A 23,866-nucleotide genomic window follows, 5' to 3' on the forward strand; every position below is an offset into this window, starting at 1 on the left:
CGCGCGGCGCAGCGCAGCGTGCTGGACGCGACGCGGCACGCACGGGTTACGGGCGAATCTGCACCCCCGACTGACGGGCCGGGGGAGGCGCGCGGCGGGGGAATGTGTACGTTTGACGCACAGATAAACTACAAATGAATCTGTTTTATACAATGAAAACATATATATTTAACGTGGGCAACAAGTCCCAGCAAAAGAGGAACATTTCAGGAAAGTAACTGTACTCTAAACACAAATGAGACTAGTGCACCAGGCGTATATTTACTCACAATTACGCAATAAGTATTCTGATGATGTATTTTCGGTTTTATGTATTTAGTTACTTCCCAACATTGACATAGTTTAGATTAGGTGTTAGGTAAGAGACACTTTTGTTCATATTTAGGCTCAGGGGAGGCGTGTTGTGACATTTTAAAACTACATGTAACTTTTTAGCCCCCAAACAGTAAATAAATAAAACAAACTCATTTGCACAATAAATGGTTAAAAACATTTGTTGTTGCTGTCAGGTGCTGCATCTCCACAAACCTGACTCGTACTTGGCTTGGAGGAGGCTCCTGCGGCTCGTTTCCATGGAAATGTTGTATTGTAGTATTGTGTATTGTATGTTTTATCTCTAATATTCCTCACTATGGCATTAAACGTGATTATCTACATGAAGAACGTCCCAGAGCTGCAGCCGCGCTATGACCTGGACATTTTAAACGGGGGCACGTGTTCTGTCACAACTTGCGCCGCTGCGATTGGCCGAAGGAAAACGTCAATCATCGACGTGAAACAGCGCCGTGGAGGTTTGGTGGCGGCGCAGCGCAAGAGCAGCGACACTTCGGGGTTAGAACCCTCAAAGTGTCCCGGGTTCAGCCGCCGGGTTCGGGGCGGAGCAGCGCGCGCGGCTCCCGGGGCCCGGTCCGGACCGCGAAGCACCGGGAGTTTGGCCCACGTGATCCCGCGGAGGGAGCGCGTGGGACCGGGGAAAGGTGAAGGGAAGAGCGGGGAAAAGGTTATGTAACAGCGGGAGTGGAGGACGCCGTCATCTCCTGCTGCACCACTCTCTCTCTCACCTGGAAAAGCCTGGCAGCTCTGTGAGGATCCTGTTCTTCGATCTTTCCAGCGCCTTCAACACCATCCAGCCGCTGCTCCTGAGGGACAAGCTGGAGACGGCTGGTGTGGAGTATGACCTGCAGAGTGGATCCTGGACTACCTCACAGACCGACCCCAGTTTGTGAGAGCCCGGGACTGTGTGTCTGACACTCGGACCTGCAGTGTGGGGGCGCCCCAGGGCACTGTCCTCGCGCCCTTTCTCTTCACCCTTTACACTGCAGACTTCAGACATGACACGGACAGCTGTGTCCTGCAGAAGTTCTCTGACCACTCTGCCATCATCGGACTCATCACGGACGACGATGACGCGGAGTACAGAGGACTGACGCAGGACTTTGTGGACTGGTGTCAGCGGAACCACCTCCTCATCAACGCGGGGAAGACCAAGGAGATGGTGGTGGATTTCCACAGACACCACTCCACTGCCCCCTCACCAGTGAACATCCAGGGACGGGACTTTGAGAGAGTGGACTCATACAAGTACCTGGTGTTCATCTGAACCACAAACTGGACTGGACTCATAACACAGACGCACTGTACAGGAAGAGCCAGAGTCGGCTCTACCTCCTGAGGAGACTCAGGTCTTTTGGAGTGACAGGGCCACTCCTGAAGACCTTCTACGACTCTGTGGTGGCATCAGCTCCTGTAGGTGTGGCCTGCTGGAGCAGCAGCATCACAGAGAGGGAGAGGAAGAGGCTGGACAGAGTCATCAAGAAGTCCAGCTCCGTCCTGGGCTGTGCTCTGGACTCGGTGCAGGAGGTGGGGGACAGAAGGGTCCTGACTAGATTCACATCTATGCTGGACCATGAGTGTCGCCCCCTGCAGGACACTCTCTCCGCTCTGGAGAGCAGCTTCAGTGAGAGACTGATCCACCCTCGATGTGTGAAGGAAAGGTTCCGTAGGTCTTTCCTTCTGCTGCTGTCAGACTTTATAACAAAAACTGTTAGTACTGAACACTCGTAATACTGACCTAACCTAATACTGATGTGCAATTCTGTCATATGTGCAATTACTGTTGGAATTCATGTGCAATTCATGTGCAATCTATGTGCTGTCGTGATCACATATTCATGTGCAATTACTGTCGTGATCACATGCAATGGTATTTATGTATTTATTTATTTATTTGTCTATGGGAGTTTTTATTTATTTATAAGAGATCTTCTACTGAAAGTGTTTTTCAGACTTCCTATAAGTGATCTGTTCTTCTGGATCTACCTCTGTATCTACCTGCGTTGCACCAATGAAATTTCCCCATGTGGGACAATAAAGGAATATCTTATCTTATCTTACAACAGGCTGAAGGAGGTTTATACTATTATTAAATATTACACTCTTGAATCCTCTTTTATGTGACGTATGAGGACTTTTTATATTTATATTTATTAATGTTTCTAACTCAAACTAAATTATTAATGTTTCTAACTCAAACAAGGAGACAACGTTCATTAAGAAACTACTTAAAAAACATAAGTATATGATGGTTATTTTGTGTTTTTTTATTACAATTTTTTCTTTTGACATCGAATATATTTTTTTTTACATTGAATTTAATTTTTTAACATTGTATTTTTTTTACCGTATTTTAAGAAAAAAAAAATAATATTTATATACAATGATTTTTTTTACTAGATTCGATGTAAAAAAAAAAAAACTTCGATGTAAAAAAAAACAATCGTAATAAAAACACAAAATATCCTTCATAGTAGTTCATTTAGTAAAAGAAACATTGGTCTCAGATTATTTTAATACATTTGACTTGTTTTTATTCCAGAATATTTGTCTTAATGAATATCACACTGTATTTACAATAACTGGTTTAAATATCTAATGTTTGTAATAAAAATGCTGCAAAAAAGCTGATTTAAAAAATAAATGGTGTAAAGTTCTAAATAACGACAGAAGTAGTTGAATTTGCCACAACATTCACATTATTCCGACTTAAACGAACCTGTGATGTCTGAATATTGTTAAACCGTATTTTCTGGACTATAAGTCGCACTTTTTTCATAGTTTTGGCCGGGGTGCGACTTATACTTATATTTATACTTATATACTTATACTCTGGAGCGACTTATATGTGATATTATTTGTTATTTTCACACTTTTTCTTCTCTATTATGCATTTTTTGGCTGGTGCGACTTATAGTCTGGAAAATACGGTAACTGAATCAAGAGCGTTCTAAAACTATTCAAGGTCCGTCGAGTCTTAGAAACTCTAATGATGGAAGAAAAAACAGTTTTATTTTGTTTATGAAAAGACACGTGATGATGTCGGTGTGTTTGCTGCGTGTCCTTCCCCAGTCTCAACCCCATTTCACACGGTCCTGTCTAATAAAGTGTAAGGGCCAAAACATCCCTCAAAGTGTCTGATGATTTATGACTCATGAACAAAGTTAGAACAGGGTTAGAAAAGTACATTTTGCAGGTGCATGAGGAGCAGGAGGAGGAGCTGCAGGTGCACGAGGAGCAGGAGGAGGAGCTGCAGGTGCACGAGGAGCAGGAGGAGGAGCTGCAGGTGCACGAGGAGCAGGAGGAGGAGCTGCAGGTGCACGAGGAGCAGGAGGAGGAGCTGCAGGTGCATGAGGAGCAGGAGGAGGAGCTGCAGGTGCACGAGGAGCAGGAGGAGGAGCTGCAGGTGCATGAGGAGCAGGAGGAGGAGCTGCAGGTGCACGAGGAGCAGGAGGAGGAGCTGCAGGTGCACGAGGAGCAGGAGGAGGAGCTGCAGGTGCATGAGGAGCAGGAGGAGGAGCTGCAGGTGCACGAGGAGCAGGAGGAGGAGCTGCAGGTGCACGAGGAGCAGGAGGAGGAGCTGCAGGTGCACGAGGAGCAGGAGGAGGAGCTGCAGGTGCACGAGGAGCAGGAGGAGGAGCTGCAGGTGCATGAGGAGCAGGAGGAGGAGCTGCAGGTGCACGAGGAGCAGGAGGAGGAGCTGCAGGTGCACGAGGAGCAGGAGGAGGAGCTGCAGGTGCACGAGGAGCAGGAGGAGGAGCTGCAGGTGCATGAGGAGCAGGAGGAGGAGCTGCAGGTGCACGAGGAGCAGGAGGAGGAGCTGCAGGTGCACGAGGAGCAGGAGGAGGAGCTGCAGGTGCACGAGGAGCAGGAGGAGGAGGAGGAGCAGGAGGAGGAGCAGGAGGAGGAGGAGGAGCAGGAGGAGGAAGAGGAGCTGGAGTCACTCGTGTCTCGTTCTGGTGCAGATAAAACACTTGTTGTTTCCACAGATTAAATATTTTGAGCTCTAAAAAAAGTCCTTTTGTGTCACGTGAGTTTCTTGTCTCTGTTGAACTTGTGCTTCTTGTGAGGTCTGGACCTGAGCTTCATCACAGACTCGCTCTTCATCACAGACTCGCTCTTCATCACAGACTCGCTCTTCATCACAGACTCGCTCTTCATCACAGACTCGCTCTTCATCACAGACTCGCTCTTCATCACAGACTCGCTCTTCATCACAGACTCGTGTCTCGTCAGACTCGGCTCTTCTGGCGTTCGTCTGCTGCTCCTGACGTCCAGTTCTGCAGCGGAAAAGCATAATGTCATTTAAAGTGCCTATGACAGGTTTTTAGACTTTTACTTGCACCGACAGTGCACACAGCAGCGCTGAGCAGCGCTGAGCAGCACTGAGCAGCGCGGGGAGGGGCTGCCACTACAAAGGATTGTGGAACATGTAATTCTAGTGATAAAAAATATCAGAAATGATTAAATATAAATTGGAAATGTTCGTCGGGCCGGATTAAAACGTCAGGAGGACCAGATTTGGCCCGCGGGCCACCAGTTTGACCCCTGTTAGAGACATAGTCACTCACCTGCCGCTCGGCCCGCCGCGCCCGCCTCTGGACTCCAGCGCAGCAGCAGACCGTCTTCGCCTCCCGTGATCAGGCTCAGACTCTGCGGGTCGAAGGCGAAGCACCTGACGGTGGCGCTGTGGCCGCGCCTCAGCGTCCGGACCAGGCTCAGACCCGGTTTGTCGCAGGTGAACAGGTGAACATCTCCCCCGCCGCTTCCTCCCACCACCAGCAGCTGCGCCTCGGAATCCACCCAGCAACCTCCAATCAGGTAATCCACCGCTGAGTTGGCCTGAGAGAGGTCAGAGGTCATAACACCAGGTCAAAGTGCTCACAGGTCACAAAGAGGATTAGGCTATTTGGGCCACAAAACTCCTGCCATGGGCACAATGGATGGAAACTTCAGGCCATTACAAACTAAAACTGATGCAAACAACAATCAAGGGACAAACATTCTTTATTTGTGTTTTATGTGTTTTAATCTTTTACAAACACGACCCTGAGACGTGGCGTTCTGGACTCACGTTGCCGTGGCGACCGACCGTCGTCCGAGCGTCTTCGGTGCTGAAGACCGTCAGCTCGTCCTCCGTCTCCAAACTGTCCACGTCCCACAGCTTCAGACCTTCATCGTGGGAGACACAGAGGAGCCGCGCCCGCCCCGGCCCCAGCCAGCAGAGGGCGCTCACCGACGACTCGCTGTTGCACGTTCCCACCAGGGCGTCGTCCTCGGCGCCTCGCGACAGATCAAACACGTTCACCAGACCGTCCGTGGATCCCGACGCCAACCTGAGGGTCACAGCGAGGGTCGAGGGTCACAGCGAGAGAGGGTCACAGCGAGGGTCAAGGGTCACGATTATCGAGGGTCACGATTATCGAAGGTCACGATTATCGAGGGTCACGATTATTGAGGGTAGCGATTATCGAGGGTAGCGATTATCGAGGGTCACGATTATCGATGGTCACGATTATCGAGGGTCACGATTATCGAGGGTCACGATTATCGAGGGTCACGATTATCGAAGGTCACGATTATCGAGGGTCGCGATTATCGAGGGTAGCGATTATCGAGGGTCGCGATTATCGAGGGTCGCGATTATCGAGGGTCACGATTATCGAGGGTCACGATTATCGAAGGTCACGATTATCGAGGGTCACGATTATCGAGGGTCGCGATTATCGAGGGTCACGATTATCGAGGGTCACGATTATCGAGGGTCACGATTATCGAGGGTCGCGATTATCGAGGGTCGCGATTATCGAGGGTAGCGATTATCGAGGGTCACGATTATCGAGGGTCACGATTATCGAGGGTCACGATTATCGAGGGTCACGATTATCGAGGGTCACGATTATCGAGGGTAGCGATTATCGAGGGTCACAATTATCGAGGGTCACGATTATCGAGGGTCACGATTATCGAGGGTCACGATTATCGAGGGTCACGATTATCGAGGGTAGCGATTATCGAGGGTCACGATTATCGAGGGTCACGATTATCGAGGGTCACGATTATCGAGGGTCGCGATTATCGAGGGTCGCGATTGTCGAGGGTCACGATTATCGAGAGTCACGATTATCGAGGGTCACGATTATCGAGGGTCACGATTATCGAGGGTCACGATTATCGAGGGTAGCGATTATCGAGGGTCACGATTATCGAGGGTCACGATTATCGAGGGTCACGATTATCGAGGGTCACGATTATCGAGGGTCACGATTATCGAGGGTCACGATTATCGAGGGTTACGATTATCGAGGGTCACGATTATCGAGGGTCACGATTATCGAGGGTTACGATTATCGAGGGTTACGATTATCGAGGGTCACGATTATCGAGGGTAGCGATTATCGAGGGTCGCGATTATCGAGGGTCGCGATTATCGAGGGTCACGATTATCGAGGGTCACGATTATCGAGGGTCACGATTATCGAGGGTCACGATTATGGATGAACATAATCATCTTGGCGTCCGTACCTGTCCTTGTCCGTGGGATGGAACAGCACCTGTGTGATGTCATCAGAGTGCGACTCGGAGTACACGCCCAGCAGAACTCCGCCCGGTTTCCTGCCGTCCCAGAACACCAGGAAACTGTCCTCGTTGTTGAGCTGCTCGGTCCCGGCGCACAGAAGCCCGTCGTCGCAGCTCACGCCCAGAGCCGAGAAGCTGTGAGAGGCATCGCTCCGGAAAACCTGAGCGGCGTCCGTCCCCGAGCGCCGGACGTCCCACAGGCGCACGGTCCCGTCCAGCGACGCCGAGTAGAACGTGTGGGCGGAGCCGCGCGAGAACGTGACACCGGAGACGGGGCGCTCGTGGCCGCGGTGCGTCTGTAAACGCCGCAGGTCTCGTCTGTTGTGAAGACGCAGCGTGAAGTCTGAGCAGGAGACGACCACGGCGTCGCCAGGAGGCGGAGCTAGCGAGACGCCCAGGAGGTAAACGGGTTCAGACGGAGCCGAGCGGCCGCAGACGGACAGAGAGGAGAGTCTGCGCTCCAGCGCCTCCATCAGGACACACACTGCAACTGCAAGTGTTCGGACTTGTGGGTCAAATGTGACGTCAGGACAAGAGAAACGTGCTTTAAACGTGTTATTGAGGTCTAATTGTCAGATAAATGTGAAATATCAAATGAATAAGAAATATCACATTATAACCGTATTACAAAGTTTATAACAGAACTTTTTAATTGATTTTTGTGTTTTTTTCCAGCTCTTTTTCTAACTTTTCTTTACTATAAACTCGATATTTGAATATGCTTTATTATTACATTTGGATTGAACATTTTATTTCTGTAAATAACAACTATTGGATTAGTCGAATAGTCAAATTATTATTTCAATTTTAACATTGAGACTTTTGAAATACATTTTTTATTAAATAAAGGTGAAATATGTAGAGAATATTTACAATTAAAGTGTATTATCAGATCAGAAGTAGTTTTAATTCTTTCTTGACATTTTTTTTAAATAATTCAACTGTTTTTGTTATAAAAGTTTTTTTCACGCGTTTTAGAGTCAATTTTTCAATCAATTATATTAAAATACAATAAATTATACTATTGAATTTTGGAAAGGACATTAATTTATGAATGAAACGTTCATCTTTCTGCTCATATTTAACACCACGTGACACAACTGACTTCATCACATCTAAATCAACGCGTTTATTGATAACTTTACATTTTCACACATTAACAACAATAAAACACGTAAGTTAATGACTTTAGCAGCTTTAAAACTGTAAATAACCGCATTCTTACCTTTACGTCACCGTTTCTTCACCTTCACCGTAAAATTAGACGTTTGTCATGAATAAAAACAGTTTTGATCAAGAATATAATCCATAAAAGTGTCACGTTCTGTGTTTCAGCTGAACTCGCGTGGCGGAAGTGACGCGCGCTACAGTGTTTACAGCCCGTAGAGGAACGACACTCACAAAGAAAGGTTCCGCCCTCAACAAACAGCGTAAACTTTCATTTTATTTAGATTTGTAAGCACAATAAAAAGCGTGTAAAATATTGACTGTGATTTTCTGCCACAAAATAATATTTTAATCTGAAAATGAAGCCAAAACAGTGAGTTGTTCTGGCTGTTCTCCAGCAGAGGGAGCAGTTGCACTGATTTAAACGGAAGGGTCATATAAACTATTTATTTGACTTTAAAAATATAGTTTACTTCACTCATAAAACCAGGAATTTCCCTCACTATAAGATAACTTATTCTAACTCACAAAAAAAAAATCAAAAACTCTCCAATCAAACAAACTTTTCTCATTAAAAAAAACGTATTTTACACAAAAAAAAACAGATTTTTTTCTTATTAAAACAGGAACTTTTCTGAATAAAACAGAATTTTACATTGCAATAATTCTGCCATGTATTTGTGATGTTTCCTTTTGTTTAAAAGTGCAGTAAATACAGTAAAATCATGGCCATTTGTGTTTATTTTCAAGCTGTTTATTAAAAACTTCACTCGTCATTTTTGAAAACAGATTTTTTATTTTTCTTACAGGTTATTTTCAGACATTTTCTCCTGAGACCGAAACAAAAATCAAACACATAAATCCCACAAACCGAAGCTACAGTGTCAGAGTTTAAACAGAAGAGACAAAAACATGTGCCGCTGAAATCCTTTGGAATAAACGTTTTATTGCTCGAGACGAGACGCGAAAACCCATAAATCCAGAGTTCTTTAAGGTTTCTTGGTCATTTAAAAACTCTAAATCTCTAAAATGAAACACAGTGAAAAAAGTCTAGAAAATGCAGTTTTTAAAAAGTCAGAAGTGAAACTGCTTTTGAAAGTGTTTTTTTTCACGTTTAAGGCGTCGATTCGGAAGCGCGTTTGTGCAAAAGGTTCTTTAGTGGTTCTCCAAATGTGGTTCTCCAAATGTGGTTCTCCAAATGTGGTTCTCCAAATGTGGTTCTCCAAATGTGGTTCTCCAAATGTGGTTCTCCAAATGTGGTTCTCCAAAATAAAACCAAAACGCTTCAAAATAAAACCACTTTTGACAGGAAAATACAGATAGAAAATCAACAATAATGTTTTTAACCCGACAGCGACAGATCGTTTCACTTTTTATTTCTACAGTGACAGTTTTTATTTGGTGTGAATCGGCACGATAAGAGGGACTAAACCAGGACTAAACCAGGTCTAAATCAAGTCTAAACCAGGTCTTAACCAAGTCTAAACCAGGACTAAACCAGGACTAAACCAAGTCTAAACCAGGACTAAACCAGGACTAAACCAGGTCTAAACCAAGTCTAAACCAGGACTAAACCAGGACTAAACCAGGTCTAAACCAAGTCTAAACCAGGACTAAACCAAGTCTAAACCAGGACTAAACCAGGACTAAACCAGGTCTAAACCAGGTCTAAACCAGGACTAAACCAGGACTAAACCAGGTCTAAACCAAGTCTAAACCAGGACTAAACCAGGACTAAACCAGGTCTAAACCAGGTCTAAACCAGGTCTAAACCAAGTCTAAACCAGGTCTAAACCAGGTCTAAACACGCGCACCATAAACCGGGTCAAATTAATCTGAAAACTATTAACACTTTAGAATCAAACAGAAATCACAGAAAAGTCGCTGATTCGACTGAAATTACAGCAGAAACGCCGTCACGCTCTCGTGTGAAAGGTGCACCGTCTCCATGGTAACCGCCATGCTCGAAATGTTCCAGTGTGATATAATCTCACCTCCCTCGACCGGTCTCGTCACATCGGCCGTGAAGAAACACACGACGCAGGAAGAATGAGTAAAAGTACATTTAAAAAGTACTCGATTACAAGTACAAATACTGTATTTAAAGTACACGTGAAGTTTATCCTGTTTTTATATTTCTGACGCACTTTGGTGGTGTAGAAGCTGTGGTGAATGTTTATCACAGTTTTATTTCTGTTAAGTCACAGTTTCTGTAGAAATGTAGAGTTTAAAGTGACAGGAAGTGGAGCTGAATCCCTCTGTGATGTCATCAGTGTGCGACACAGAGACAGTTTAAACCATGGTTGGACTAAATAAAGGTGTTTTATGGTCTTATTGTGTCAGATCAGAACTGTTGTGTCGTTTATGTGGAGTGTGGCTCTTGTTTACAGTCTGGTTGCTATGGTAACAGCTGTGGAACCACCTCTGACCTCTGCCTGTGTCATGTCTGTGCTCGTGTCCAACCAGGAAGTACAACTATAAACTTTACACAAACGGTTTAGTTCAATGTGAAATATAATCGTGTTCAGTGCGTTTTAGTGAAATGTGAGTCTAAAGTGTCACGTGGACTTTGAAGCGCCCTCTACAGGTCGGACAATCCATTGAAATAAAAGTTAAAATAAATTGTTAATAAATACTTGAATTTTGCTTAAAAATATTTAAAAATGTATCTGAGAATAGATAATTTTTTTAGGTTTATAATTTCACTTCCTGTTTGTAATTGATGACATCACACTGGGAAATTAGCCCTAATTACGCCGTTTTACGTTATTCTGTTATCGTAAAGTCTGTCAGGCACTTTAAGTAGAAGTAAAAAGTACACAGTAAAAGTACAAGTTACTGATTGAACCGACTAGAACAGGACGACTGGAGCCAACGGTCTCCATGGAGACGAGCAGGTGGCAGAACCTTCAGGAAGGTTCCAGGTGCAGCTTTAAAGGACAGTGCCAGAACAGTCAGAGTCCTAAACGAGGCAGTGAATACTTTTGGAGGTCAGAGCAGTGCATCATGGGAACTGTAGTTCAAGGTTATAGAGGAGAATGAAGGCTGAAAGAGGCTGAGCAGAGGTGCATTCTGGGAGCTGTAGTTCTTCTCAAAGACCTGTGGGGGCGCTGCAGTTCCTTTCATGTCCTGTGGGGGCGCTGCAGTTCCTTTCATGTCCTGTGGGGGCGCTGCAGTTCCTCTCATGTCCTGTGGGGGCCCTGCAGTTCCTCTCATGTCCTGTGGGGGCGCTGTAGTTCCTCTCATGTCCTGAGGGGGCGCTGCAGTTCCTCTCATAGACCTGTGGGGGCGCTGTAGTTCCTCTCATAGGCCTGTGGGGGCACTGCAGTTCCTCTCATAGACCTGTGGGGGCGCTGTAGTTCCTCTCATAGGCCTGTGGGGGCGCTGCAGTTCCTCTCATGTCCTGAGGGGGCGCTGCAGTTCCTCTCATGTCCTGTGGGGGCGCTGCAGTTCCTCTCATGTCCTGTGGGGGCGCTGTAGTTCCTCTCATAGGCCTGTGGGGGCGCTGCAGTTCCTCTCATGTCCTGTGGGGGCGCTGTAGTTCCTCTCATAGGCCTGTGGGGGCGCTGCAGTTCCTCTCATGTCCTGAGGGGGCGCTGTAGTTCAGAGCTGGGCGTAGCTGAGCAGCAGCGGGACGAGGAACAGCACGTTGAACCCGACCGTCCCGTAGACGATGTACCTGTACGGCAGCTCCACCTCCATGTGCTGCCGCGCCCGCCTCACGTCACCGCCCCCGCCCAGCCGCAGCACCCGGCACAGCGTCGTTAGGGTGACCGCCTTCATCACGGCGCGCGTCAACACCAGGACGGCCACGCCCGCGACCAGGCGCACGGCGGCCGTGACGAAGAGCCCCGCGGACGGCGAGGGGAAGGCGAGCGAGCGCGCCACCGGGTCGCGGCTGAAGCCCAGGCGCAGGTTCACGTGGGACGCCAGGGCCACGCCCGCGCCCGTGCCCAGGATCTGAGCCGTGTCGCCCCTCGACGTGCTCCAGGCGTCCAGACGGAAGCACAGCAGCGCCAGCACGAACGGCAGCGCCATCACCAGCAGCGGCGCCCAACGACTGTGAAGGACGAACACGTCGAGCGAGTCCAGCGCCGGCAACGACACGGCGAGGATGAGGGAGGAGTAAAGCACCCCGGCAACCACGTCCTGAAGAGAGAGAGAGGGCTAAAGCAGGGCTAAAGAGGGGCTAAAGAGGGGCTAAACCGGGGCTAAAGAGGGGCTAAACCAGGTCTAAAGAGGGGCTAAAGCAGGGGTAAAGAGGGGCTAAAGAGGGGTTAAACCGGGGCTAAAGAGGGGTTAAACCAGGTCTAAAGAGGGGCTAAAGCAGGGGTAAAGAGGGGCTAAAGAGGGGTTAAACCAGGGCTAAAGAGGGGTTAAACCAGGTCTAAAGAGGGGCTAAAGCAGGGGTAAAGAGGGGCTAAAGAGGGGCTAAACCGGGGCTAAAGAGGGGCTAAACCAGGGCTAAAGAGGGGCTAAAGAGGGACTAAAGCAGGTCTAAAGAGGGTCTGAACCAGATCTAAAGAGGGACTAAAGAGGGTCTAAACCAGGGCTACAGCAGGTCTAAAGAGGGACTAAAGAGGGTCTAAACCGGGGCTAAAGAGGGGCTAAACCAGGTCTAAAGAGGGGCTAAACCAGTTCTAAAGCAGGTTTAAAGCAGGTCTGCTCCAGGTCTGAACAGGAGTAAAGTCTAACTGCAGTGGCCTCTTTATCTGCTCGACCTGTAAAAGACCCACAGATCTGTGTCAGACCTGGTCAGATTACATCACACTGTTCACTCCAGACCCGGTTCTAGACCTGGTTTTAATCCTCCTTTAGTCTTGGTTCAGTCCTTGTTTGTTTAGCCTTGTAATCCTCTGTAATCCGACTGGAGTGAGTTACAGGTGAAGTCACAGAGCTGGTCTCTGCTCCGGGCTAAAAACATCACAATTAAGCCCCGGTTTAGCCCCGGTTTAGCCCCGGTTTAGCCCCGGTTTAGTCCATCTTTATGTGCAGTACAACAGTAATTGCAATTGCAATTACTGTCGTACTCACAAGCAATTAATGTCATATTCATGTGCATATAACTGATGCAAATAAGAGTGTTTTTGTTTTTGTTTACTTACCATTAATATTTGTATTATTTAGTCTTATGCTAGCTATTTTTACTTTTTTATTATTATAATTTTATTTTTATCTTCTTACCTTTTTATTTTATTTATTTTGCTTTTTTTCCCCTTCCCTCCATTCCCTATTAAGATATGAGAGGACCTGTTTACAGGAGTTTTTTGTTTTGTTTATAAGAGTTCTTTTATTAAGAGTTCCTATAAGTTATCTGTCCTTTTCCTCGGTACATTTCCCCTTGTGTGGACATTAAAGGAACATCTTAGCCCTGTGAAGCATCACATTTATAAATAAATGCATTTCAGAAAATATGTTTAGAAATGATGAGATTATGAAGCACTTTGGAAAAGCACTGTATAAATTAAAATCTCCATGGAGACCTACAGGTGGGGGACCCTCCTGCAGGAAAGTTACAGAGTGAAGCTTTAACCTGGGTTAAGTTACGATCAGTCCACCAGGTCCAGTTTTATCCCTGGCTCCTCGTTTAGGTCTTAGTTTACCTGACATCACTTTTGGGACTCATTATTCCTGGTGTAATCTGACCCTAATCTGACCCTAATCTGACCTCTCAGAGTCACAGCCGGTCATGGAGGAAACACGAGTCCAGTTTCAGGTTCCAACGACACAGAGCTTCAGACATGAGGGACTGGAGCTCGATCCTGCTGTTTGTAGATGAATGAATCAAACACGACTCAAACGGAGCTCCGGGCGTGTGAAACGCTCAGTGAACATGTCCGTGGTCGTGCCCGTGGTCGTGCCCGTGGTCGTGCCCGTGGTCGTGCCCGTGTATGGTACGTACCAGCAGAGAGTGCATGCCCATGTAGATGCGGCTCACACAGACCAGGACGCACCAGCTCAGAGCCACAGAGAAGCCCACGGCAAACGGGTACTGCCCAGAGGAAGAGGAAGAGGGTTAAACATGGGGGCGGAGCAGAGGGTTGAACATGTGGGCGGAGCAGAGGGTTGAACATGGGGGCGGAGCAGAGGGTTAAACATGGGGGCGGAGCAGAGGGTTAAACATGTGGGCGGAGCAGAGGGTTAAACATGTGGGCGGAGCAGAGGGTTGAACATGGGGGCGGAGCAGAGGGTTAAACATGTGGGCGGAGCAGAGGGTTAAACATGGGGGCGGAGCAGAGGGTTGAACATGGGGGCGGAGCAGAGGGTTGAACATGGGGGCGGAGCAGAGGGTTAAACATGGGGGCGGAGCAGAGGGTTAAACATGTGGGCGGAGCAGAGGGTTGAACATGTGGGCGGAGCAGAGGGTTGAACATGGGGGCGGAGCAGAGGGTTAAACATGTGGGCGGAGCAGAGGGTTAAACATGGGGGCGGAGCAGAGGGTTGAACATGGGGGCGGAGCAGAGGGTTGAACATGGGGGCGGAGCAGAGGGTTAAACATGGGGGCGGAGCAGAGGGTTAAACATGTGGGCGGAGCAGAGGGTTGAACATGTGGGCGGAGCAGAGGGTTGAACATGTGGGCGGAGCAGAGGGTTGAACATGTGGGCGGAGCAGCTGAAGGACGACAGGACCAGAAACCACACAAACGCTCTGTTCACCTTTAAAAGATCGTATTATTACTTGTAATCCGTCATAAACATGTGTCATATTTTCCTGGGAGAACGTTCTTATGACAAAAGGGAAACTGGAGTGGAGCTTTCCTTCCAGGGCAAACAATGGGGCGTGACCACATGTGATCAGACATTCAGACTTCCTCCAGACCCGGGCCCGCTCCAACACAAACAGTCTGAGGAGGACCGGTCTCCCACGGCAACAGGACGTCCACACACAAAGAGACAAACTCGGTACGTGACATTTGCAGCCGGGGCCCTCGTGTCGACGTGGGAAATGTTTGGATTCTCCCGAAAACGACCAGATAAACCACCGGATGTCCCCATAAACCACCGGATGTCCCCATAAACCACCAGATGTCCCCATAAACCACCAGATGTCCCCATAAACCACCGGATGTCCCCATAAACCACCGGATGTCCCCATAAACCACCGGATGTCCCCATAAACCACCGGATGTCCCCATAAACCACCGGATGTCCCCATAAACCACCGGATGTCCCCATAAACCATAAACCCGAAGATGTCCCCTTAGATGTCCTGATAAACCATCAGATGTCCCCATAAACCATCACATGTCTCCGCAGATGTCCTGATAAACCATCAGATGTCCCCATAAACCACCAGACGTCCCCATAAACCACCAGACGTCCCCATAAACCACCAGACGTCCCCATAAACCACCAGACGTCCCACCAGACGTCCCCATAAACCATCAGACGTCCCCATAAACCACCAGACGTCCCCATAAACCACCAGACGTCCCACCAGACGTCCCCATAAACCACCAGACGTCCCACCAGACGTCCCCATAAACCATCAGATGTCCCCATAAACCACCAGACGTCCCCATAAACCACCAGACGTCCCCATAAACCACCAGACGTCCCCATAAACCACCAGACGTCCCACCAGACGTCCCCATAAACCATCAGATGTCCCCATAAACCACCAGACGTCCCCATAAACCACCAGACGTCCCCATAAACCACCAGACGTCCCCATAAACCACCAGACGTCCCCATAAACCACCAGACGTCCCACCAGACGTCCCCATAAACCATCAGACGTCCCCATAAACCACCAGACGTCCCCATAAACCACCAGACGTCCCCATAAACCACCAGACGTCCCACCAGACGTCCCACCAGACGTCCCCATAAACCACCAGACGTCCCACCAGACGTCCCACCAGACGTCCCACCAGACGTCCCCATAACCCGCAGAATTCTAAAGAAGAATAAACTCATTAAACTTTTTTATAAATGTATAAAATTGTTCAAACCTGAGCTGCAGCGTGTACTTTGTATAAATGCACAATTGGTTCACAAATTAAATAAACAAATGTAAATATAAATGTTTAGGTAAATGTAGGAAGGAATATGCATTAAAAAATATTTGTAAATATAAATACATAGAAAAACACACAAATCAATACAGAAATGTAAAAACAATATTACTTTTACTTTTCTTTGCCCAGTATGTATGTATGTATGTATTCATGAGTAAATGTATGTATTCATGAGTAAATGTATGTATTCATGAGTAAATGTATTCATGAGTAAATGTATGTATTCATGAGTAAATGTATGTATTCATGAGTAAATGTATGTATTCATGAGTAAATGTATGTATTCATGAGTAAATGTATGTATTCATGAGTAAATGTATGTATTCATGTGTAAATGTATTCATGAGTAAATGTATTCATGAGTAAATGTATGTATTCATGAGTAAATGTATGTATTCATGAGTAAATGTATTCATGAGTAAATGTATGTATTCATGTGTAAATGTATTCATGAGTAAATGTATGTATTCATGTGTAAATGTATTCATGAGTAAATGTATTCATGAGTAAATGTATGTATTCATGAGTAAATGTATGTATTCATGTGTAAATGTATTCATGAGTAAATGTATGTATTCATGTGTAAATGTATTCATGAGTAAATGTATTCATGAGTAAATGTATGTATTCATGAGTAAATGTATGTATTCATGAGTAAATGTATTCATGTGTAAATGTATTCATGAGTAAATGTATGTATTCATGTGTAAATGTATTCATGAGTAAATGTATTCATGAGTAAATGTATGTATTCATGAGTAAATGTATGTATTCATGAGTAAATGTATTCATGTGTAAATGTATTCATGAGTAAATGTATTCATGAGTAAATGTATGTATTCATGAGTAAATGTATGTATTCATGTGTAATAATGTATTCATTTTATTCACCCTTCTTTCTTTTACCGATCGATTCATTTCCACAGATAATAACACGGTTCTAACCAGGTTAAATTAACCCATGATCCTTTGCTCTGTTTCGTCAGCGTTATAGAAGGATCTGCATCGTGTCGGTCTGAGTGTGATTTAGGGCGGCTCAGGTGGACATCAGTGACCTCTGACCCCGGCTGTGATGTCACTACGTCACTGGAGGGCGTGAGACTCAAACAGACGAGTTATTCAAACATATTGAGTTTATATCTTTATATATAATGGAGTATGTTCTTGATATTAGCTCTAAAGAGTAGAACAGACTTCATCGTGTCTTTCATCTTTTGGTGAAAACGTTATCTACACAGCACTTTTCACGGTGAGTACTTCAAAGACACATACTAAATAGCCTCAAATCAGTAGAAGTACAAAGTAAGATTACAAACGTGAGTAACTGTTTCCTGTAGAATGTATTTAAACTCTAATCTCTGAAGTCATGTGATCAGAACGTTACGTATGGATCAGATTCTGCAACACAAACGTCATAAAAGTGAAGCAAAGGTGGAAGAAAGAACAAAGTCTTTAATATGTTACTTATGTTGTTGTTGTTGTTGTTGTTGTTGTCGTTTTATGGCGGTTGGCATCCAATTGTTGCATTACCGCCAGACTTTATTCCTCAGACTTTGTCGTAGTCCGTTGTTGTTGTTGTTGTTGTTGTTTTATGGCGGTTGGCATCCGAGTGTTGCATTACCGCCAGACTTTAATCTTTATACTTCATTCTTCAGAAACACAGGAGCTCAAAGCCCACAATTTCTTCAGACTTTATTCTTTAGACTTATGTACATCCTTCAACTCAAAGGCCCTACGTCGTCATAGCAACAACGCAATTCAAAGCCAAATATTACATCCTTTGAAAGGGAAAAGTACTCACAAAATACGTAAACTCAGGAAGAAATATTTTGCCTGAAACCCACAAAAATGGCTGTAACTACGATAGTCGCACCTTTTTTCATAGTCTTGGCCCGGGTGCGACTTATACTTATATTTATACTTATTGAGTGTCTTATGATGTCATAAAGCAGACACTATATGTTCTTGTATTTTAGGATTGTAGGATTTTTCACACGTTTCATCTCCTTGACACTTTCACCAATTTCAACAAGTTTTATCTCTTTACGATCACTTTCACCGTCTTAGGGGCTGTTGCTTTTGACATTTTTACATACCAGAATATTTCAGAGTTTGCAAAAGTAAATTGCTAATGCTAACGCTAATGCTAACGCTATTGTCTCTACAGGGAGGAGGGGGTGCAGCCGGGTCACAGAGGCTCCCTCTCTCTTTCTCCCTGCTCAGGTCTGCGTTCAGCACCATCTTGCAATTTGTCAGGACAAACAACTATTTGAGTCACAAACTGTACAATCATCAACTGTGAATTACCGAGCGTCGTTGATGCCGCAAAACGCAGCAGAAAACATGGCTGCGCGGGAAGGAACACCACATGTAGTACTCTGACACACAAGTGTTACACACATGCAGTACTTTCACACACATGCAGTACCTTTTCCACACATTTTGCACATTACACTTCTTTACACAACTAAACTACATGTTGTTGTTGTTGTTTTATTGGGTGTATTGGTTATCCAAGTGTTACATTGCACATTATCTAGTATACTTATACTCCAGTGCGACTTATGGGTTTTTTTCCTTCTATATTTTGCATTTTTTGGCTGGTGCGACTTATACTCCGGAAAATCCGGTAGCATTATTTAAGTATTATCGAATATTGAGACTTTTAAAATACATTATTAACCAAATAAAAGTGTAAATATGTCGACTGAAGGCTTCTAGATAGAGAACATTTATTTTTAAAAGTGTGTATTATTGGTGAAAACGCAAATTGTTTTTTCCGTTTGAAACTTGGATCTAATAATTGGGCGATATTGACAGAAATGTACATCTCCACTTTTTTTAATTGCACTATTTCAATAATAAATCAGAATGTTCCAAAATGTGTTTGCAAACGTTTTGTTGAGGTTCACGTGATGCAAAAAAAAATAAAAAATGGACCATGAAATAACCACAAAAATGCAGAAATCACTTTGTACTCAATTCTGTTCATTTGATCTATAATCAGCTAATTTAAATTAAAGTTAAATGTTGTCCATCTTAGACCTGGTTTATGTCCGGTCCCGGGTCCATCTTAGACCTGGTTTATGTCCAGACTCGGGTCCATCTTAGACCTGGTTTATGTCCGGTCCCGGGTCCATCTTAGACCTGGTTTATGTCCGGTCCCGGGTCCATCTTAGACCTGGTTTATGTCCGGTCCCGGGTCCATCTTAGACCTGGTTTATGTCCGGTCCCGGGTCCATCTTAGACCTGGTTTATGTCCAGACTCGGGTCCATCTTAGACCTGGTTTATGTCCGGTCCCGGGTCCATCTTAGACCTGGTTTATGTCCGGTCCCGGGTCCATCTTAGACCTGGTTTATGTCCGGTCCCGGGTCCATCTTAGACCTGGTTTATGTCCGGTCCCGGGTCCATCTTAGACCTGGTTTATGTCCGGTCCCGGGTCCATCTTAGACCTGGTTTATGTCCGGTCCCGGGTCCATCTTAGACCTGGTTTATGTCCGGTCCCGGGTCCATCTTAGACCTGGTTTATGTCCGGTCCCGGGTCCATCTTAGACCTGGCTTTGGCCGCACCCGGTCTCACCTTTCTCATGAATATTTAAAGAACGTTGGTGTTTGTTCTCCTGCTCAGACACGTTTGCACACGAGCGAGTCCGTCCACATCCACGGTAAATGTCACGCTTCAGACGCGACAACGAGAAGGTTCCAGAACGGTCGAGAGGGCGGCGACAGGTAGACGCTAATCAGGTCATTTATCATAGTTTTACATCGGTTTGAGGAGGAAATTAGGTGAGAATTACAGGAAGGAGCGTTCTACGTCATCATCATCAATAAACAAAATGACATTAAACGCAGGGAGAGTTTACGGTCTGCACCTGAGGGAACGCCCACTAAACCACGCCCGAAACGCCTCCATTTGGGACGCAATCCGTTCATTTCAACGTAGAAGAGCTGCGCGGTCACAAACAGACTTTAGGAGTTAAAATACAGACTCAACAGCAACAGCACTAACGTGTAGCTCCGAGAACGCTAGCGGAAGCTGCGGGCTAAATGCTACAGCGATGCTAGCGCCGCCTGTTTTTGTTTTTTCTGAGACGACGCCGGGTCAACGACGTCTGCCGAGGCGCAATTGTGGTTCGACTTGAATTAGTTGTGCTTAAAATACAGAAACAACGTCTTAAAGTTTTCCCGTCGGCGACTGAACCTCGTTACACTCCAGGAACGTTCATATGACAAAAGAAATGTGTCGTCTCATTTATGTATTTGTCAAATAACGACGATCGTGTAAATTAGACGAGCTTCGGCCCTTGCGTGCATTATGGTTGCTAGGTAACGGTAACGAAACTACCTCCCATCCACTGCTTATGTCCAAACAGGAAGTCATATTGTATAAACTTATTCTAAACTTAAAACACAAACTACAGAAAACTAGAGCTCAGATTGGTTGATAATTAGAGGTGGGTGATATTTAAATCTCAACAAGTTTTTTTTTTTTACTTTAGTAAATTGTTGAAATTTTTTTGAAAAAACTAATTGTTTAGAGTGAAAAAAAATAATAATAAAGAAAAATAGCAAAAATTGGCAGAGAAATCTTCCCAAAAAATTGATACATTTATATCTCTGCAAAATTGTGGTTAATTAAAAACAGTCTATTTAATATGAAACAGTTTTAACACATTTTAAACGTGTGTGAATATCTGGAGAAACATTTACGTTGGTGGACTTTGATTCCGTGAGACGAGAACCACAAAGACTCAATAAACGGAACAGAACGTGACAAAGAGTTCCTGCTTCAGACGAGGAACTGGACCTTTTCCGTTTCTGTCGTTACAAAAGAAAACACGAGGGTCAAAAGTGAACAGGGTTTGACCGTTACCCAGGAAACCACGTGACACTTCACCCGCGCCTGTGACTGTTACTCATTAGTCAAGTTAAATCTTATCTCGGTTTGTACGTCTCATGTAGGAAGTGTGTGAAGTCTTAGAACGATAAGCTTTATATAATATTACAGATGAATAACCAGCTCAGAACATTTATAATTACTCAAATGAAGATTAGAAGCAGCTCAAAATGTATTTACTATTGTTTTTTTAATAATGTTTGCTGTTTATTTATATTTTTTAAACTTAATTAGAGCATGTTTCGTCTCGTTGAATACAAGTGTTATTTTCTTGATAAGAATTTGTGCTGCATCAATTAAATCAGTTAATCGTTAATCGACAATTCAAATAATCGTTGGCTATTGATCTGGACTTTTAAGACTCAAGACGTTCTCAAAGTCAGTTTAATAACAAAGACACCGGCAGAATGAAATCAAAATGTAAAAGAAAGACCAAAAACATGCAGAAATATTACTTTTAAAATGACATTAAAAATAAAGCTAGGTCATTAGCCCTTTATTACAGAAGTGTATAAGAATCAAGTGTATTATTGACGTTCTTTTATGATAAAGCTTCTGTTTTAGTCATTTCTTTGGTTGCGTTTTAGCCGTTCCGGTCAGTCATGTGACCTGTGCCGCGGCGGCCATCTTGGCTCTGGTCGCAGACGTAAACAAACGTCAACTTTACATGAAATCTGCATAAACGGCTCAAATATCAGAACAGTGCTAATCTTCACCGCGCAACATTACAAAAGCCGCTAATGAGGCTTTGTGGAAAGATGCTAATGAACGATTAGCGGTGGTGATTAGCACTGGTCAAACATAACGGACTCGAACGAATGTTTTACCGACTGAAACAAGTGACTGAAACGCACTAAATATGAATTCAGTTTTGAGCGTTTACTCTTTACAATGATGAAGGTCGTCGCCAGTCGTTAGTCGGCATTAAATCGACACCTTTCAGGCAATTTATGAACCAATTTTGCATTAATAAAAATAAAAAGATTTTTTAAAGAACCCACAAAAATAACTCGGGAAATCATACCAAAAATGGCTCATGACGATATATCGATACAGCAGCCCACGATGTCGATACCGCATCGCAAAATTTAGTATCACGATATATCAATATTTTGGCACGATGTGACTTAAGTTGGTACAAAATGATAAGTCGACTGGGCGCGATTAGTCGAATATAATAATTAGTCGAAAATCATAATAATAATGGCTCAATAGTCGAGTGTCTGCAGAGCCGCGAAACTGCCATGTTATTTTGTGAAAACTGAAACTGCTGAGCTATTTGACCGCACCAGGTTAGGTCTCGGGGGTTAGGTCTCGGGGGTTAGGTCTCGGGGGTTAGGTCTCGGGGGTTAGGTCTCGGGGGTTAGGTCTCGGGGGTTAGGTCTCGGGGGTGAAGAAATACACTCCTCACTTATCATGATTATTATCCTTCTTTTACGCTCTAATCATTGCGTGTTTCGCCTCTCAAACTTTGACTCCTTGACAGAAGTTAATATCGTGTAAATCGTGTTCAAACGGACCCGGCTCCGGAGGCCCCCCGTGGCCTGGCACCTCTCCCCCCGTGGCCCCCCGTGGCCCCCGCCGGCACGTACCTCCCAGCGGCCGTGCGTCATGTAGAAGAGCGCGAAGGGGATGGCGGTGCCGGACATGGCGTGCGTGGACGGCATGCTGTACTCGGAGTTGTAGAACATCTCCACCTTGACCACGGGCGGCGACGCGGGCCGGGCCCAGCCGAGCAGGTCCTTGGTGCACTGGCCCAGGTACATGACCCACACCCACACCGCGATGAGCCGCCGCGCCACGAACGCGTCCACGTTCCACATGACGAACGGGAAGAACGTGATGTAGAACAGCTCGTTTCCCAGCTCAGTCCCGAACGTGAACAGATAGTACAAGAAGCGGTTCTCGATGATGAACTCTTGGCCCGCGTCCCCGGTCAGCGAGTTCTTCCGGAGCGGCTTGACGGCGCCGCCCGCCGCGGGTTCGCGCCCCAGCGTCGCCGCGCCGTTTCGGGGCAACGCTTCCTCGTCTTCCCCCGGTTCTTCCGCCGGTTCGTCGCGCTTCTTCGCGGCTTTGTGTCGTCCCCGTGACGCGCCCCGACGCGGTTCACCTGCTCCAGCCGCCGCCGCTTCCCCGTCGTCCCCCGGCGCGTCTCCGGGACATGCCCCGTTGCCGAGCGCTCGTTCCCGGTCACGTTTCGCCCCGTCCCCGCCGCGGTTACGCTCCGTCCCCGCCGCGGTGCTCGTGAACGTGCCCCGGACGCCGCACAGTTGCTGGAAGCGGGCGACGAGGTGCGGGTCCTGGAGACGGTGGAATAATCTCCCCGAAAGGCTCGTGTTTTCCATGTTTGTTCCACGGGTCCGCGGGCCACATGAAGCCGAGGAACGGAGCGCGGACTCCGGCTACTTTCTCTGCTAGCGCCCCGGCTAGCGTTAGCTCTTCGACCGTCGCATCGTGAATAACGGCTAATTACCGGGACGAAAGTGGAGGAAGTCGGTGGAGACGGCGGCAAAAGTTGATAAAAGTGGTCGAAGTGTAAAAAAGGTGGTGTAAAAGTGAAGTGAGTGGAGGTAATGTTCAATGTCCCGCTGCTTTTGACAGATGAGGGAGGGCGGCGCTTTGACGGAACAGCGCGGCGTGAAAGTGCAGACCCGGAAGCTGCAGTGAGAGGCCCCCGCGCTCACAGGCCCCCGCGCTCACAGGCCCCCGCGCTCACAGGCCCCCGCGCTCACAGGCCCCCGCGCTCACAGGCCCCCGCAGTCTCAGGCCCCCGCACTCTCAGGCCCCCGCACTCTCAGGCCCCCGCGCTCACAGGCCCCCGCGCTCACAGGCCCCCGCAGTCTCAGGCCCCCGCACTCTCAGGCCCCCG

The 23,866-nt window shown here is 46.4% G+C and overlaps 2 protein-coding genes across 2 annotated transcripts; both read right to left on the reverse strand.

The window, feature by feature from the left end:
• Positions 1–4,149: 4,149 nt before the first annotated feature.
• Positions 4,150–8,252, reverse strand: LOC140370898 (WD repeat-containing protein 89-like). The gene is made up of 5 exons (XM_072458167.1): positions 8,138–8,252; positions 6,859–7,396; positions 5,408–5,669; positions 4,905–5,175; positions 4,150–4,613 (listed from the first exon to the last, which is right to left on the reverse strand). Exons 2-5 carry the CDS (start codon positions 7,383–7,385, stop codon positions 4,360–4,362), a joined length of 1,314 nt encoding a protein of 437 aa, XP_072314268.1. The 5' UTR covers positions 7,386–7,396; positions 8,138–8,252; the 3' UTR covers positions 4,150–4,359.
• A 3,340-nt stretch (positions 8,253–11,592) lies between these two features.
• LOC140370811 (sphingosine-1-phosphate phosphatase 1-like) lies at positions 11,593–23,553 on the reverse strand. The gene is made up of 3 exons (XM_072458052.1): positions 22,590–23,553; positions 13,982–14,071; positions 11,593–12,228 (listed from the first exon to the last, which is right to left on the reverse strand). The coding sequence occupies exons 1-3, from the start codon at positions 23,340–23,342 to the stop codon at positions 11,683–11,685; spliced, it is 1,389 nt and encodes a 462-aa protein (XP_072314153.1). The 5' UTR covers positions 23,343–23,553; the 3' UTR covers positions 11,593–11,682.
• Positions 23,554–23,866: the final 313 nt, after the last annotated feature.

The sequence above is a fragment of the Eucyclogobius newberryi genome, unplaced genomic scaffold (genome assembly GCF_026437365.1).
Source record: "Eucyclogobius newberryi isolate DKJ021-1_F unplaced genomic scaffold, fEucNew1.0.hap1 SCAF_21, whole genome shotgun sequence".
Classification (NCBI taxonomy): domain Eukaryota; kingdom Metazoa; phylum Chordata; class Actinopteri; order Gobiiformes; family Gobiidae; genus Eucyclogobius; species Eucyclogobius newberryi.